The sequence below is a fragment of the Tigriopus californicus genome, chromosome 8, assembly GCF_007210705.1.
Source record: "Tigriopus californicus strain San Diego chromosome 8, Tcal_SD_v2.1, whole genome shotgun sequence".
NCBI lineage: Eukaryota > Metazoa > Arthropoda > Copepoda > Harpacticoida > Harpacticidae > Tigriopus > Tigriopus californicus.
Genome location: NC_081447.1, coordinates 11,400,323 through 11,414,324, shown reverse-complemented (window position 1 = coordinate 11,414,324; position 14,002 = coordinate 11,400,323). Strand labels below are relative to the sequence as shown.

General features: G+C 40.6%; 3 protein-coding genes across 3 annotated transcripts in view; 1 reads left to right on the top strand and 2 right to left on the bottom strand.

The window, feature by feature from the left end:
- The window catches only part of LOC131885297 (uncharacterized), a 19,126-nt gene extending 15,969 nt beyond the window's left edge, over positions 1-3,157 (bottom strand). The window contains exon 1 of the mRNA XM_059233315.1: positions 2,905-3,157. Within this exon, the coding sequence (XP_059089298.1) occupies positions 2,905-3,104 (200 nt within the window). The 5' untranslated portion in view covers positions 3,105-3,157. The remainder of the gene's footprint in view (positions 1-2,904) is intronic.
- Positions 3,158-6,092: 2,935 nt separating this feature from the next.
- LOC131885291 (SET domain-containing protein SmydA-8-like) lies at positions 6,093-7,875 on the top strand. Its single transcript, XM_059233310.1, has 2 exons — positions 6,093-6,917; positions 7,026-7,875. Exons 1-2 carry the CDS (start codon positions 6,161-6,163, stop codon positions 7,817-7,819), a joined length of 1,551 nt encoding a protein of 516 aa, XP_059089293.1. The 5' UTR covers positions 6,093-6,160; the 3' UTR covers positions 7,820-7,875.
- Positions 7,876-9,294: 1,419 nt separating this feature from the next.
- The window catches only part of LOC131885290 (neuroligin-2-like), a 41,165-nt gene continuing 36,457 nt past the window's right edge, over positions 9,295-14,002 (bottom strand). The window contains exons 12-17 of the mRNA XM_059233309.1: positions 12,825-13,012; positions 12,558-12,749; positions 11,153-11,313; positions 10,683-11,001; positions 9,968-10,205; positions 9,295-9,563 (exon numbers count right to left, since the gene is read on the bottom strand). Coding sequence (XP_059089292.1) covers positions 9,331-9,563; positions 9,968-10,205; positions 10,683-11,001; positions 11,153-11,313; positions 12,558-12,749; positions 12,825-13,012 — 1,331 coding nt within the window. The 3' untranslated portion in view covers positions 9,295-9,330. The remainder of the gene's footprint in view (positions 9,564-9,967; positions 10,206-10,682; positions 11,002-11,152; positions 11,314-12,557; positions 12,750-12,824; positions 13,013-14,002) is intronic.

Here is a 14,002-nt window from a genome sequence, read left to right as displayed (position 1 = left end):
AAAAAACAACATCTATTCATGTTCTGTCTTTGCCCATGTTCGCCTTTGTTTTGGGCGCCCTTTATAGTGGATCTTTCAAAAATCAGATTTGAAATCACTACAGGGAAGAGAAATTGATTGATCAATTTTGTTCGATGGACGTGTTTGATACATTTGGAGATCAATTTCAACAATGTCGGTGCAGGTTTGAGTAAAAGTGCCCACTAACAAAAACACCAACCAAACAACGAAAACAAAGATTTGACATTCCCGTTTTGTTGTTGAAAACTGAAGGAGCAAAAAAATATCTCTCTCGCAATTGGTTCATGTCCAACTTAGTAATCAAAAGGAAATACCCATTAAGGTTTAACTTTGAAGATTCCTTGTGATCAGCCTGTTTCTGGCCAAGACACTATTTGACCCTTGCAAAGAAAACAGTTTTTAGTACGTAACAGAGACAATTTCGTGGTGAAAGTGAACATTTTATTTTTACGGGACCGATTTTGCAATCTATTGCTTAAACATTAAATTCAGAAGATTACGCTCCTTGTTACAAAGCCTTGCTGAGGCGGGGAAGTACCCATATTCGATTTTCGTAATCTTTGTTTAGGGTTGGACGCCTTCATATCTCATTGTGTCCAATTTACAAATTTTGGGTGTTCTGATCTAAAACCAAATTTCTTGGTATGAGACCCTCGTTCAAAGGGAAGCTCAATATTGCTAATGATCTTAAATTTCCTTTGTACGCCCTCACTTTTTCCTTTACACTTTATACTTCAACTAGTCTCATTGTCTCTTCAAGCCCCTTTTTTATCAAATTTCATGCAAAGTTTAACGTTCGTTGAAAAAATAGCTACTTTGTATTTGAACAATATGTTAGTCAACACCATTTGCTGCAATTATATTTCCCCCATAAAAATGGTCTTTTACTGGCCAACTTATTTCCATTATTGAAACTAAAACCTTCTACTTTTACGTCAAGTTATCATGAAGTTTTAACAACCTTGACTGCAGGTTTAGACGATAAAGAAATGGATCAATGACGTCTCTTCAAAAGGGAAAGTGCTCAAATCTGAGTATTCTCGGACTGAAGTCTAATGAATGAAGTTTGAAAGCAAAAATGGCAATGTTTATTTTGGTTGACTTTTTCTAACGCTAATGAGAATGGAATCTCCAGTAACTCAAAATAGAGCTGATATGGCTTTATAGGTAAAAAAATCATACAATGTATGATCCACCAACGAATTATAGTAGCCAGTCCTTGAATGTAGAGTTAATCAGGGATATTTAATCAATTTTGGATCGGTAGTGAACCTCAATAAATATCAACGTCACGTCAAGCCTCATTTCTAAAAACATAGCCCCTCTGCTCGGAGTGAGGCAAAATAGTTGGAAACATACTTTGCACAAATTATAATAGGTAGAACGTTATCTCGCTCTGTATAGGTAGATGTCAAATGAGAGAAAATCGATTTCTACCTCGAAAGCTGGGAATTTGATTGATTTGAATCATCAAAAGGCGCCCTCGGACTTATTGTACCGTAGTACTGTATTTTATCCGTTGCATCCTTGCAAGTATATTTTGGGGCCTAAATTCCCGCTATGTCTAAAAAACTTTCCACCTTTTGTGTCGATCTTGACTGAATCTGAGGATATTTGGTCACAAGTAGTCTGGTGCCTTACATGGTCTGTGTAACCACTTTTTATTTGTCAACATACATGCACAACACACATGGTGAAACCTTAACCACCACTGGCAGGTGACAATACGAGCATCTAATGAAATGTGCATTGAAAACTAAATCCAAATTGGTAGATTTTTTCATATGAACCAGAAGGCGTCAAAAAAAAAAATTTAAATGTATTACAATATCAATGTGGTTCAGTGTCACGAATACTAAATAAAAAATGATATATTTTTTTTTGCTCCAATTAAGAGCGAGATTATTTTCCTTGGTTATGTGATTCGCTATCTTCAACATTTTAGGCATGATAGTTCAAGAAAAGAATCAATTTCTGAGATCAAATGATTTCTGAATTTGCCGTACTCATCGCCATTTCATTTGAATGCGTATCGTATCATAAGAGAAAAGAATGAAGAACGTTGCTAAATTACTAAGCGTTAAACCAAAAAAAGCCTGTGACTGCTTTGTAAGAAGGTCGAAATTTGTTACAAAGCTACTTGCTTCAAGAACGTGATTCATTGACAGAGAGCCGAATATCAGATCCAACTCTTCGTGCTCTCAAGCCACAATTTAGTCCTGAAAGGTATGTACAAAGACAATTCAGAACTCTCACCCTCATCTTCGATGATCAATACCGATGCACTTTTGATCATCAATAGCTAAAAAGTACGCTTACGACTGAAAGCTATTTGGTCTCTAAGGCCGATCAAACAATACCCCTAACACCAATAAATGGCTTCAAGGTGAAAAGAAATCATGATAATGTAGCTGCGATGGCGTTTTTCCGATGATGCTACTGTTCCGCCATCTAAGAGTCAAGCTCTGAGTTACAGAAAGTGCCCGGCTAAATCTAAAGAAGCTAGCCAATAAGACAGGGCGTTCAAAGAGAAAGGCAGCCCAAAGAAATGGATGCAGGGCGTCTGATCTCCCTTTTTCCTCCAGGCTTGCTCCCCCCTCTGAATCATTACATAAATTTCCAAAAAATATTCATTAATTGATTAAAAGCAGCAATGGCAAAGGTCTAATGCTCAAACAAGTGAAAGTATATGTTTTGGTTTCATCATACCTTGATGACACTGAATGGCATTGAATGCCAAAACCGTTCAAAATAGTGTCAAATTTGTATTCTAAAACGAGCTACTTGTCAAGCAACCGGCCATTTGAACCATAGATGGTGATAGCTTCGGAAATTGATGACACTAACTTGAAAACGCCTATTGCTTCCAACTAAGCACCTCACCTGTCCTGCCCGTGAAAATCCATGGGAAACGACTCCTTGATGGCAGCAGCATTGAAGGGCGGTTGATATCGCACGGGTGAAGCCCATGCCCAACTAAGTGCGGGTAACAGAAACACCACTTGGAAACAAACCAAACCGATCTCCGTCGTGGGCTTCATGCTCATATCGAATGAACGGCTCCCCAGCCCTTTAAAATCCATTTATAGGACGAGAGCAAAAGAAAACGAAGAAAAGTAGACAACCGACCGGCGCCAAAGATGGTGAGTGCGCACAGCACATCCATACTCGCACGCATGCCAGAAGTGCTTGTTCCGTTTCTTCTGTCCAACGTAAGGCTTCAACGATCCACCCGCTGAAGAGTGTGTTCCACAACGCTGAAGGCGAAGAAGAACTCGAAGAGAGTGGAAGAGTGAAGGAAGTGGCTGGCTGCTCTCGCTGGATAATGGGTGAAATTATCGAGTTTGGTAAGCGATCAAACGCCCGAGACATGCATTACATCGGCAATGACGTGACACTTGAACTGTTAATAGACCTTCATTTGTCGGCTGGTCCTCTTCTGTGTGCAATATTGGTAGTGTATTGAATATTGAGTTGACGCATGACGATAATAATGAACAATGGCAACATTTGTGGCACAACTTACAGTATCCCGGATGTGACACGTCATGCTTTTCTCAATGACATGAAACCTGAGCTGAAATAGTCGGGAAATGCTTTTCCCACAGGCTTGGGGTCGAAGCTCACTGGAGACTAGGAGACTTCTTTCAAGACCATTGACATCATTTTAGTAACACATTAGTTAACTCATGCGCGTTATGTTATTCTTAATGAATAAGAGTGAATATCGACTGACATGTGTCAAAAGGAACTTGGCAATGAATCTAGGGGGAAAGATTCAAAAAATAAACCTGGATGGAGTTAACCACATCGTACTATGCATCATAAGATGAATCTCTTCATCTATGATTAGCTACTTCATTTAAAAAACTACACCCATTTCTTTAACAACAACGGAGTGAGTTTTAGATCATGAAAAGATCATAACTAGATCAGTTTGATTGTTTTTCGATCTAAGATTTAGTCCTTGGCTTTAAAACCTGGCTTCTGGTTTGTAGCACTGCTATAATTTCTTAACAGAGATTCAGCTTCTGAAGATGAATCTAGGGTAAGTTTCTTCTGGCACATTTGATCCCTTCAAATTAAGGTTGGATCTATCCTCTCAAGGCCATATCTATTAGATGAGAGAGAGAGAGGGCTAGACGTTCCTTGTTCTGTTCATGTGATTAGGTCGTTAAATTCTAGAAAATGTTGGATAGTTCAATCGTGATCGCGTTCATTAAACAGGCCTTCGAGAGTCAACTTGAGCTCTTTTGAATTCATCTATGTGTATGCTTATTATCTATTCGAATGACAGAATGAAAGATAACTCCAGACTCGTTTCAATTTAAGCAGCCCTTTGGTTGTAGAAAATGAAGGAAATTGAAACAAATGAGCTTCCTAATCTGGCCAAATACCTGGAACTGAGTGGAGTCCATAAGATGATAATTGTTGCCCATGAGGATTGTGCTGATTATTTTATGAGATTGGATGCGTTAATGGTTCCGCCGTAAAGTCTGGATGAGCGTGTGTGCCCTTTTATTTATCTCAAACATTACACTTGGATATTCTCCTGGTGTGACCATAAGGAAACCCATAAAAAACACAATTAAAAGGGTTGATATTCACTGAATTAGGACAAAGGGAGGTCTTAAATTTCATTAACAACGTTGAGGTATAATTAAGCTGTAATTGATCGATATTGACAGGGATAATTCAGGGGACGATTCATGTTTACCTCAGGGGTAGAAACACCATTTACACTTTGATAGAGATTTTCCAATCACCAAAACCTTTACCGAAAAGCATATCTATATTTAAAAAAAAAATCATGAACATCAACCTTACACTAAAGCCTTCTTAGGCAATTGAAGGTCACCGTGAATTTTGAATTAATGCGTCTTTTGAGCACCATACTGGCCAAAACGAGTATCCCAGTCATGTATTACAATCAAATACTGTGTCCCTTGGGTGGTTATGTCAAATCCATTTAAAGCCTGACCATGTTTTTGGTTGTTAGTTATCATTGCCATTAGGGACTTGAATAACGGACAAAACATACCCATATGACGGTTTCTACATTTCACGTCATCTAAAAAGTCATTACAAAATATAGGCATGTTTGCCATTCTATTGTGAGGAACTATTTGAATGAGCCTGCCAATTGCCACTCGGCTGCGTGATTCCCACTTCAGGCGGCCACTCACCAATGCTTGAGATGTCTTGCCAAGAGTTGAAACAGAGAAATTTAGCCAATTCTGCCGTCTTGCATGCATGCAGACTCTCAGCGCTCTCGATCTCACAGGCCATGGAGTCCAGGAAGGGCTTGGATAACTCACGCCCCCTTCTATTTCAGAGGTTGTTCAAATTCGAGATGGGTCGGGATTGAAACAACAAAGCGAGCTTTGTTCGGAAGCTATTGCTTATGAGGCCAATAGTGAATTGATCCCTCTGTCATAGGCGGTATCCGGGTTTGGAAATTAGAAAAAAAACATGACTTGAGTGGTGATTGGGCATATTATGTTTTAGATTTAAGGGGTTCCTCTAGAGAATGAATGTAACTAGGGATCAATTAGTTTGCCAGTGATCCGCAATGTTGAAGTCAAATGTCAAATCTAGCAGATACTCTATTGCAGCGAACAGAAATTGCGATCCCTTGAGTATATGTTATGTGGACTCCACTGGGGTCTGATTTGATACAATAACTTAAAAGTCAAATTTAGACAAATGATCAATAGTGCCTAATTGTACATTGTCTTCTTATATTGTTGGTTAGAGCATAAAAATTCTAAAACTAAGAGCCCTTGGAGTTGGTTTGATTGATGATCAAATCTTCACTAGTAGAACATAGACTTCATTATGCAATGGAACGAACGTGTATGTTTCATGAAAAACGTAGTTGCTTAATATATTTTTGTTGCCAATCCACTTCATGGCTTGGTGACCTATTTATCAATCAGCGCCACGTTTAACAATGGCGCCATCACTCTGCCAGTTTATTGAAAAAGGCCCAAAAGTGCCAATCCCGGCTCGACTCGAAGACAATCGGCCTAACTCGTGTCGTACTGTGCATCTTTCAAATCCCATAGTACGCAAGGTAAAAATATTAAGTACACATACACACCACCTTGAGATTGAAAGAAGTTGGGTTGGGCGCGAAATGCACCGGCAAGCTTTTTCACATTTCACTTCATCCGATTCCATATCAATCCGTGATTTCAGCATGGCGAGTTGCTTCAAGCTCGTGCAAAACCCTGAAAAGGGACGGATTTTGGTGGCTGATCGGGACATCCCGACGAGTCAATTGATCCTTGAGGAGCCTCCCTGTGCCTTAGGGCCTCAAGTCGACGTCGATAAATTGGTTTGCTTATCGTGCTTCATCGAAATCGATGGACGTTTCCAATGTTCCCTATGTTCCATTCCCATGTGTTCCAAAGAGTGCGCTTCCGATTCTATTCATCAGACCTTGGAGTGTCAAGTGTTTGGGAAAATGGGATTGATTTTAGAGAACTATAAACCCTTAATGCGGTGCGTATTCACTCTCCGTCTGATATCAACCTTGAGAACTACCCGCGATCCTAACCTGAAGATGCTCATCAACGATTTGATGGACCACAATTCGATCCGCAAACTGGACGTGTCTTCCTGGGATCACTTCCAAAAAAGTGTGACCAACTTTATACTGGACAATCTGGGGCTGACCAAGTTCACATCTCGTGAGGAGATCAATCGCCTGATCGGGATCATGCGAACCAACGGGATCCAGACCAAAAGTCGCAATGGACACACCCAGTTGGTCCTGCTGTATCCACAAATGGCCATTTTATCACATTCGTGCATTTGCAATGCCCGCTGCGTCAAGAAGTTGTCCACCTTTAACCACATTGAGATCTACGCCCAACAACACATCCCTAAAGGCACGGACTCCTCCATACTAATGGGCCAAGCTCTGTCATTCGAGCCCTTTTATGGCCATGCGTCCAATTCCAATGGGCCTTCATACCAATGACATGTTCTTATTTTAGGTGAAGAAATTACCATTCAATACACCTCCCTGATGAATTCCACGCGATCCCGGCGACAGAACATCAAGCAAAGTTGGTGCTTCGATTGCCATTGCCCGCGGTGTTGTGATCCCAGCGAATTGGGATCCGAATTGGGCACCCTTCATTGCCCTGAGTGTAACGACACAGAAGGTTATTTACGTCTTATCCACCCACTGGCCTATGATAGCGATTATGGTTGCCATAAATGCCAATCGATGATGAGCCAGAAGACGGTTATTGAATTGGAAAATGACCTCGAATCCTCCCTTAACAAGCTGATCCACTTGCGTGGCCAGAAATATGTGGAGGCGTTGCTTCATCAAGCGGAACTTACTAAACGGAGCAATCATTTCCATCCCAATCATTACCTTCAAATGAGACTCCAATCGGAGCTGATCTCTCACCTTGGCAACATTCCAGGATACTTCTATTTCGAGCTCTCGGATGAAATGGTGCGTCTCAAGCGTGATTTGTGCCTTCACTTCATCGAGGTCTTCTCTAAAGTGGATCCGGGATTCTCGGATTGGCGTGGAACCACGCAATACGAATTGGCCAACACCGAAGCCACGTTGGCACAACGGAGTTTTGACTCCGGCACGATTCCTCTGAAAGAGTTCCAAACGAAATTGGAAGCCATCATAACTTTGAACCAAGAGGCTGTCAGTGTGCTGGAGGTCGAGGATGAGGAATCCCACGCTTTTGAGATTGGATTGCGTGCCCGAAAGAATGTACGGGATTTGAAAGATATCGTGCGATTTTCTGAATTTTTGTGACCACCATCTACTTAATACGACCCCATTGAAAAAAAATTATACACCCCACACACTAACTGGCGTTTTTGGGTCTTGAAAGAGCGAGCGTGGTGTGCACTTTTTACCCATTCCTCACCACAATTTTTCCCTCGAAGCGTTTTTGGCCTTTCAAACGAGGCATGATGTCATTTTGAATTATTGATGACGATCTCCATTGTGTTTGCATGCATGGCAAGTATTGTAAGGCATGCAGCTTTTGTTTCCTTAACCAGGAAATGTCAACCTTCATTCACATCCTTGTATATACATAAGTGTCTATTTGGGCCACTTTAGAGGCTATTCAAGCTTGACTGAAAGTTGAAGGGGAAAACGCTTGTCAATCTGAAAATGACAGCCGCTCAACCCAAACCGTTACTGCGTAAAGGTCGCCAAAAGTTCGTCAAAAGGAAAGGTGGTTGATGCGCGAAATTAGAAAAAAAACGTCCCACCTTCAACATGACACGAATGAAGAAATCCAATAGGTTGAAACCCAAATTGATAAAAAATAGCGAAAATGTCAGGAGCTGGTATTAAGCTATTATTATTATTTTTCAACTTGGAAGTATTGCCTTTATTGATTCAACTTTGCACGCACTCTAATCCTTCCAAAATGAAATAACATCTGTTTTGAACACCGTATTGTACAATACTTAATCAGGACAACTTTTGAGAAAAAACTAATTCACTAACGTCAATCATTCTTTTGTAAGGTCCCTTTCACATAATATTCATTTTCTCAATAACATGCAGCAATGGCGCAAACCGCGGTGTCGCCTGATTACAAGGGAGGTCCTCGGTTCATACCTCCTTCCAGACATCCTTCAAGGAACATGTAAACAACATCTCCCAAACAGCATGTATACCCCTGGTCGAAAAATTGCACTCATTGAAGGGCATTAGTAAAAACATACATACATATGCATGATATGGTTAGTTTATTCGAGCGGGCTAGGGTCAAAACCACCAACAAAAACAGAGAGGACGACGTAGTAGACAAACCAACTCCTTACTGATGATCGGAAGAACAAATGTTGGAAAATCTTGACATCAAAGCTAGATTGTCCTAAGAGATTTTTTCTCGTCATAGTCCTGTTTACCCATGAAAAACACCACGAACAGCCTCGCCAACTGTATTGCCTTGCATTGTATTGTATCTGAAGCCCTCCGGTCAAAGCGTACAATTGTAATTGACGTTTCCAAAGCAATCTTTTTTGACACATCATATTGTACCATTTGAGGTCGATCATCTTTTTCTTGAAGATCGGAATAATAGTTTGTCCGTCAGATAAAGTAAAAAAACTAATTCCCTAAGTACGACATATTGAAAGATTCTATAAGGACGTTACATAGCATCACCAATCTTCTCACAGGATTATCAGGGTGGCTAAAGGAATATCAAATTTTCAATAATGATATTTTATTATCGGAAATAACTCATTCCTAATGATGATAGTAATGTCAACAATAACACCAGCAACAGCAGTAGGCACCGATCATTGCAGAATGGTCTCTCCGCCAAAGGAAACCACAGGGGGTGAGATGGCGCATTCACTGGACGAATCCGTATGATCCAAGGGTAGAGCAAAGGTGGTCATCTTCGTCGGTTTCTGATCACAGCCAATGTGGTGTGGCGGTTGTGAGGAAGGATAGCGCTTCAGGGAGGAGCTCGAAGGGGGCGGAGCATGAAGAATGGAATCCTTCGGAGGTGGAAGAAGAATGGATACACCTGAAAAAATTGAGAACGCACTTCAAAATCAAACTAACGACAAGAATCGAACCTTTTGTGAAGGTTATATGTATGACGTAGGTTCGAGAAAGCAGCGTGTTACTTGGCGAAACAAGACTCCCTTATGAATGTCGTAACATTGTCAGTGTCTAAATATAGCGGGCATAAGATAGGATTTGTTTCCAATTTGAGAAACGGAGAGCAAGCCCAGTAGCATTTTCTAAGTATATCTAGTTATGAAAACCAGACGAACTTTTGGAACTTCTTCGATATTGGACGCGCCATTTTTCACCTCAAGAAAAAAAGCAAGAAAATTGATACCGAGAAAACACTACCGCGTCATCAAAACAAAACAAAGAATCGTATTGGAAAGACTTTCAGAGCACGCCATATGATGAAATCACCTTGAGAAGAAGCCGTTGAAGATCCATTTGGCGAGTTCAAAGATTCGCGCAAGCTTGATTCCTCGTGCATCTGACAATTAACAGGCCTTAACTTGCGCCCAAGTGTGGCGGTGACCACCAATTCATTGGCATTGGAACACGTGTGACCGCCACCCTGACGATACTTCTGAGGCGGTGGCAAAGTAGAAGCCATGGATTTAATGTGAGGGTGCTGATGAGAATGACCAGAGGAAACCACCTAAAGTGATGGATGGCATTAATTGAATTGAGTTATTTGTAAATCTGAAGAATGTCAACAACTACGACGGAGATAATGACTTCACTACAACGGTACGAAATGAATACTCTTATTTCAGACTTAATAAATGTTTGGGAAATTCGGCCCTCCCCAAAACTGTTTTCTATTCTATTTAATAAAAAGTGCACGAGAAAAAATTGGGTTGTTTTTAGGAAATGAGTCAGATAATGAGAATGCATTTCAGGGGTTTTCCTAAAGACTAATAAAGCTCGTCAATTTACACGTACAATGATTTTAGTAATGGGGAAAATGTCACAAGATTACCCATGAGGCATTCAAGCACATAATTTACAATTTTAATGAGAGCAAGACACACTCCCCGGCACTACGTCTCATCCAATCCACTTCGTACATAGTGCTCAAGTAAAGTATAGAAAAATAAGGAGAAATACGATCACCCTCAATGCATGTTCTCACCGGGTGGTTGTGTTGGAGTCCCGCGGATTCAAAGCTCTTTTCCCGACTGTTTCGCCTTGTTTCGGACCCTCCTCCCACACCTCCACCCGCACTGCTCATAGTAAAAGAAATTGATTTGGAATTGGGAGCCACGCCTCCACCACAATGGCTTTGACTTGACGTGGATCGACTGTCGCGGTCCGATTCGACCAAACTCGACGACTGTAAAAGTCTCATACTTTCATGGACATTATTCAAATGTGCGCGATTTAAACTGTTGTTTCTTGAGTTGGCATTGCTCCTAGATTTGTGTGTCGGATTGGAACCCCCTCCTGAGTCCCTGCAAGTCAATCATAACAATTAGTTACACAGTACACTTAACATACTAACGTTTGGGTCCGGATAATAATGCCCAAACCATCGATCAAAGGCTCTTTCAGAGTTGAAAGGCCTACTTGAGAATGTGTTTCAGAATGTTCGGTTAAACTCACCTCAAACTTTGCATGGAGTCATTTGTCAAGCCCATTAATTCCGTTTCACATGTGAAATCCTTATTGCCCATGCCACTGACCCGATTCGAATCCTCTAGATGGGCACAACACGAGATCCGGGACCGACAAAAGAATAAGCAAAGAAGGAACCAAATGTTCACCTGAAACAATGAACATAAGTTGAGAGAGTCCTTCAAATAGAGTTGCGTTTCCAACCACTTTCAAATCTGAGCTTTTTTGAATTCCAATCGAACTTGACCATCAAAGGTTAAAAGCAAAGGCTAATCAGTACCTATTATTATGAGTATGCCTGAATCTAAAGCCCCATTGTAAGCATTCTTTAAGAGCTCTCTCAGAGTTACGCGTGAGCACTAGACCTCGGAAAAAAAATGTATTGATTTTGGCTGCAAAAGAGTTTTGGGTAATTGGTGTGCAATTCTAGCACCTTTCAAGCATTTTCCACTTTTTCTACGCTTTTTGACTTTTTTTCAATTTTCTTTTACTCTTCAGATTTTATAACATCGTTAGCCATTTGGTCATTTGGGTCCTTATCTATTTCCTTCTAAATATTGCAAGAAAAAAACCGGTTTCCTTTCTTGCAAATAAAATGAAAAACACTCAATGGATAACTTACGACATTTTGAAGCACTAATTTGGTCTAAAAATGTTTTTTTCGTTGAAACCAGAACGTTCTTGGCGTCAGAATTGATTTTTAAACTTTGAAATCAAACGCTGCCGCTAAAATAAAGTCATGAAAAATCCAAATTTTGAACAATTTTACATCAATTACTAATTTCTGCCGGCCAAAAGTACTTCACCCCATTGTCATCATGAGTACCATACCATGATTGAGAAAATAGTGAAAAAAGAAATGAAAAGAGTCATTTTCAAGTCCAAAGAGACAAGCAAAGCAAGGCCCCAAGATACTGTAGTTCAACAGCCCTCCCCCAAAAAGCACCATGGCTTTCTCCAAGCTAACTAACTTCTCTTTGTGGGGAAGAAAAATTCTATTTTTTCTTCATTTAGATCAATGGTGCAGATCTACTGCTAGAAAAAGGAAAAATGTGCACGGGGAAGCATTCCTTGACCTCATTCAAAATATTATGGTCCAAAATTGAGACAAAGTTCGTTTTTTTTTAGAAGGCACCATTCAAATATTTGAATATGCCTTCTTCTTTTATTTTATTTGCACCTTTTGTTACACTTTCGGGCTTTTTTGGCACTTTTAGACTTATTTTTTGCACCTTTTTATCTCCAAAAGGCTTTTCTATCTTGCACATTTTGCCTGTTCCTACACTGATCAGTTACTGAACAGAGTTTCCGGGAAATTGGCTGCAAAACTGTCAAAAGCGATTTTCTATCCTTGTTTTGGTGGCCCGGGTCAAGAAGAAGCGTAAAATCTTACCCCAAAGAGCAGGGTACCGAGACCGATGGTAAGATACATGGCTTGCTTGTAGGCGTGTTCACTAGCCTTTTCCCATCGGACCAAGGACAGGTCTTGTTCCGAGGAAATTATCTGACCCCTTGAATTGACCGGGAGACACGTGGTAATGGGTGGAGATGGCGATGTGGTGGCATCAAAAAACTTGCGGTTCACCTAGAGAAAATGGTTTGTTCAGTTAACATCCAAGTTTGGTAAAAAACAATGAATGAATTGAGACTCTGAAGGTACCTGGTATCCGTGCGAGAATGAATGAGGGCGCACTACGCCCTTGAATAAAGATGGATCATCGTGGCCCATGAAAGCATTGTGCTGTGGGAAGATGTTGTTGGAGCCAGCTTGATGAAGTTTGGGAACCAGATGCAGCCATATGGACATCTCGTGAAGTCGAAAGTGATGGTCCACCTTGGGGCTTGAATCTGCAAATCGAATTCAATGGCTCTTCTCAGGCTTCATTTTTTTCGTGCGGGCGGCTTAAAACTGACGGGCAAGTAAAAGAAATGGAGTTTTTGCGCTTTAAGAACAAGCTGTCTATCGCAGGCTAGCCGCCACTAATACATACATTCGCTTCAAAACTCAAGTTTTCAGAGCCATATTTTTCTCCTCCTTCTCTGGAGTTTGGAAAGAACTCAAAAAAAAGTTTCGCCTCCCCTTGAAAACCTTTCTCTGCTCTTTTATAAATCTCTCAACACGTGTGGTTCTTTCTCAAGCCGACGAGGAACCACAATCGATGCAAAAAACTGAGGTTGGTTATGAGCTGATTACTTCGGAGGGGATTTTGGTGGGACAGGTGGAAGGACCCAGGGATTTATCTAGTCATAGAACGGATATGAAGTGCATTTGTACTTGAACTTTGAACGAGTCTAAGTAGTCTAAGTTCTAAGTTCTAAGTGTTCGGTCTAAATCATTTAGCTCTCGGTGCCTATGACTGTATTTGTGACAGGCCCATTAAAAAGGGGGTCATTTGAAACCCACACCTGACGGTTAGTGATTACTTGGACATACAGTAATCATTGTCTTTGACCAAACTTAATCGATATTTTACTTCTTTGATTTGCCTAGGATTTATTTCAAAAGCACTGCAATAAGTAGGTTCTGGACATTCGCCATCATTCAATAAAGATAAAAATAAGGATAGCCTGTTTTTTTTATCAAAATCGTACGATAGGAGACATTCATTGTATATACACATGTAAATATTAAGAAAGGACCGCGAAGAACGAGTCAAGGGGTACGGCGCGTAATGGTTCTTATTGCGGTGTTTTTTAAATCAGTTAAATCAGGACGATCATGGGACTGCTTGTTCTAAGATCTGCGCCTTGATAGATCTCGAAAAATTCGTGAATTTATCATTGAAAGGCTGACCATTCGTTTGTCTCTTGCTTAACTCACGTTTAAGAACGTCCCAT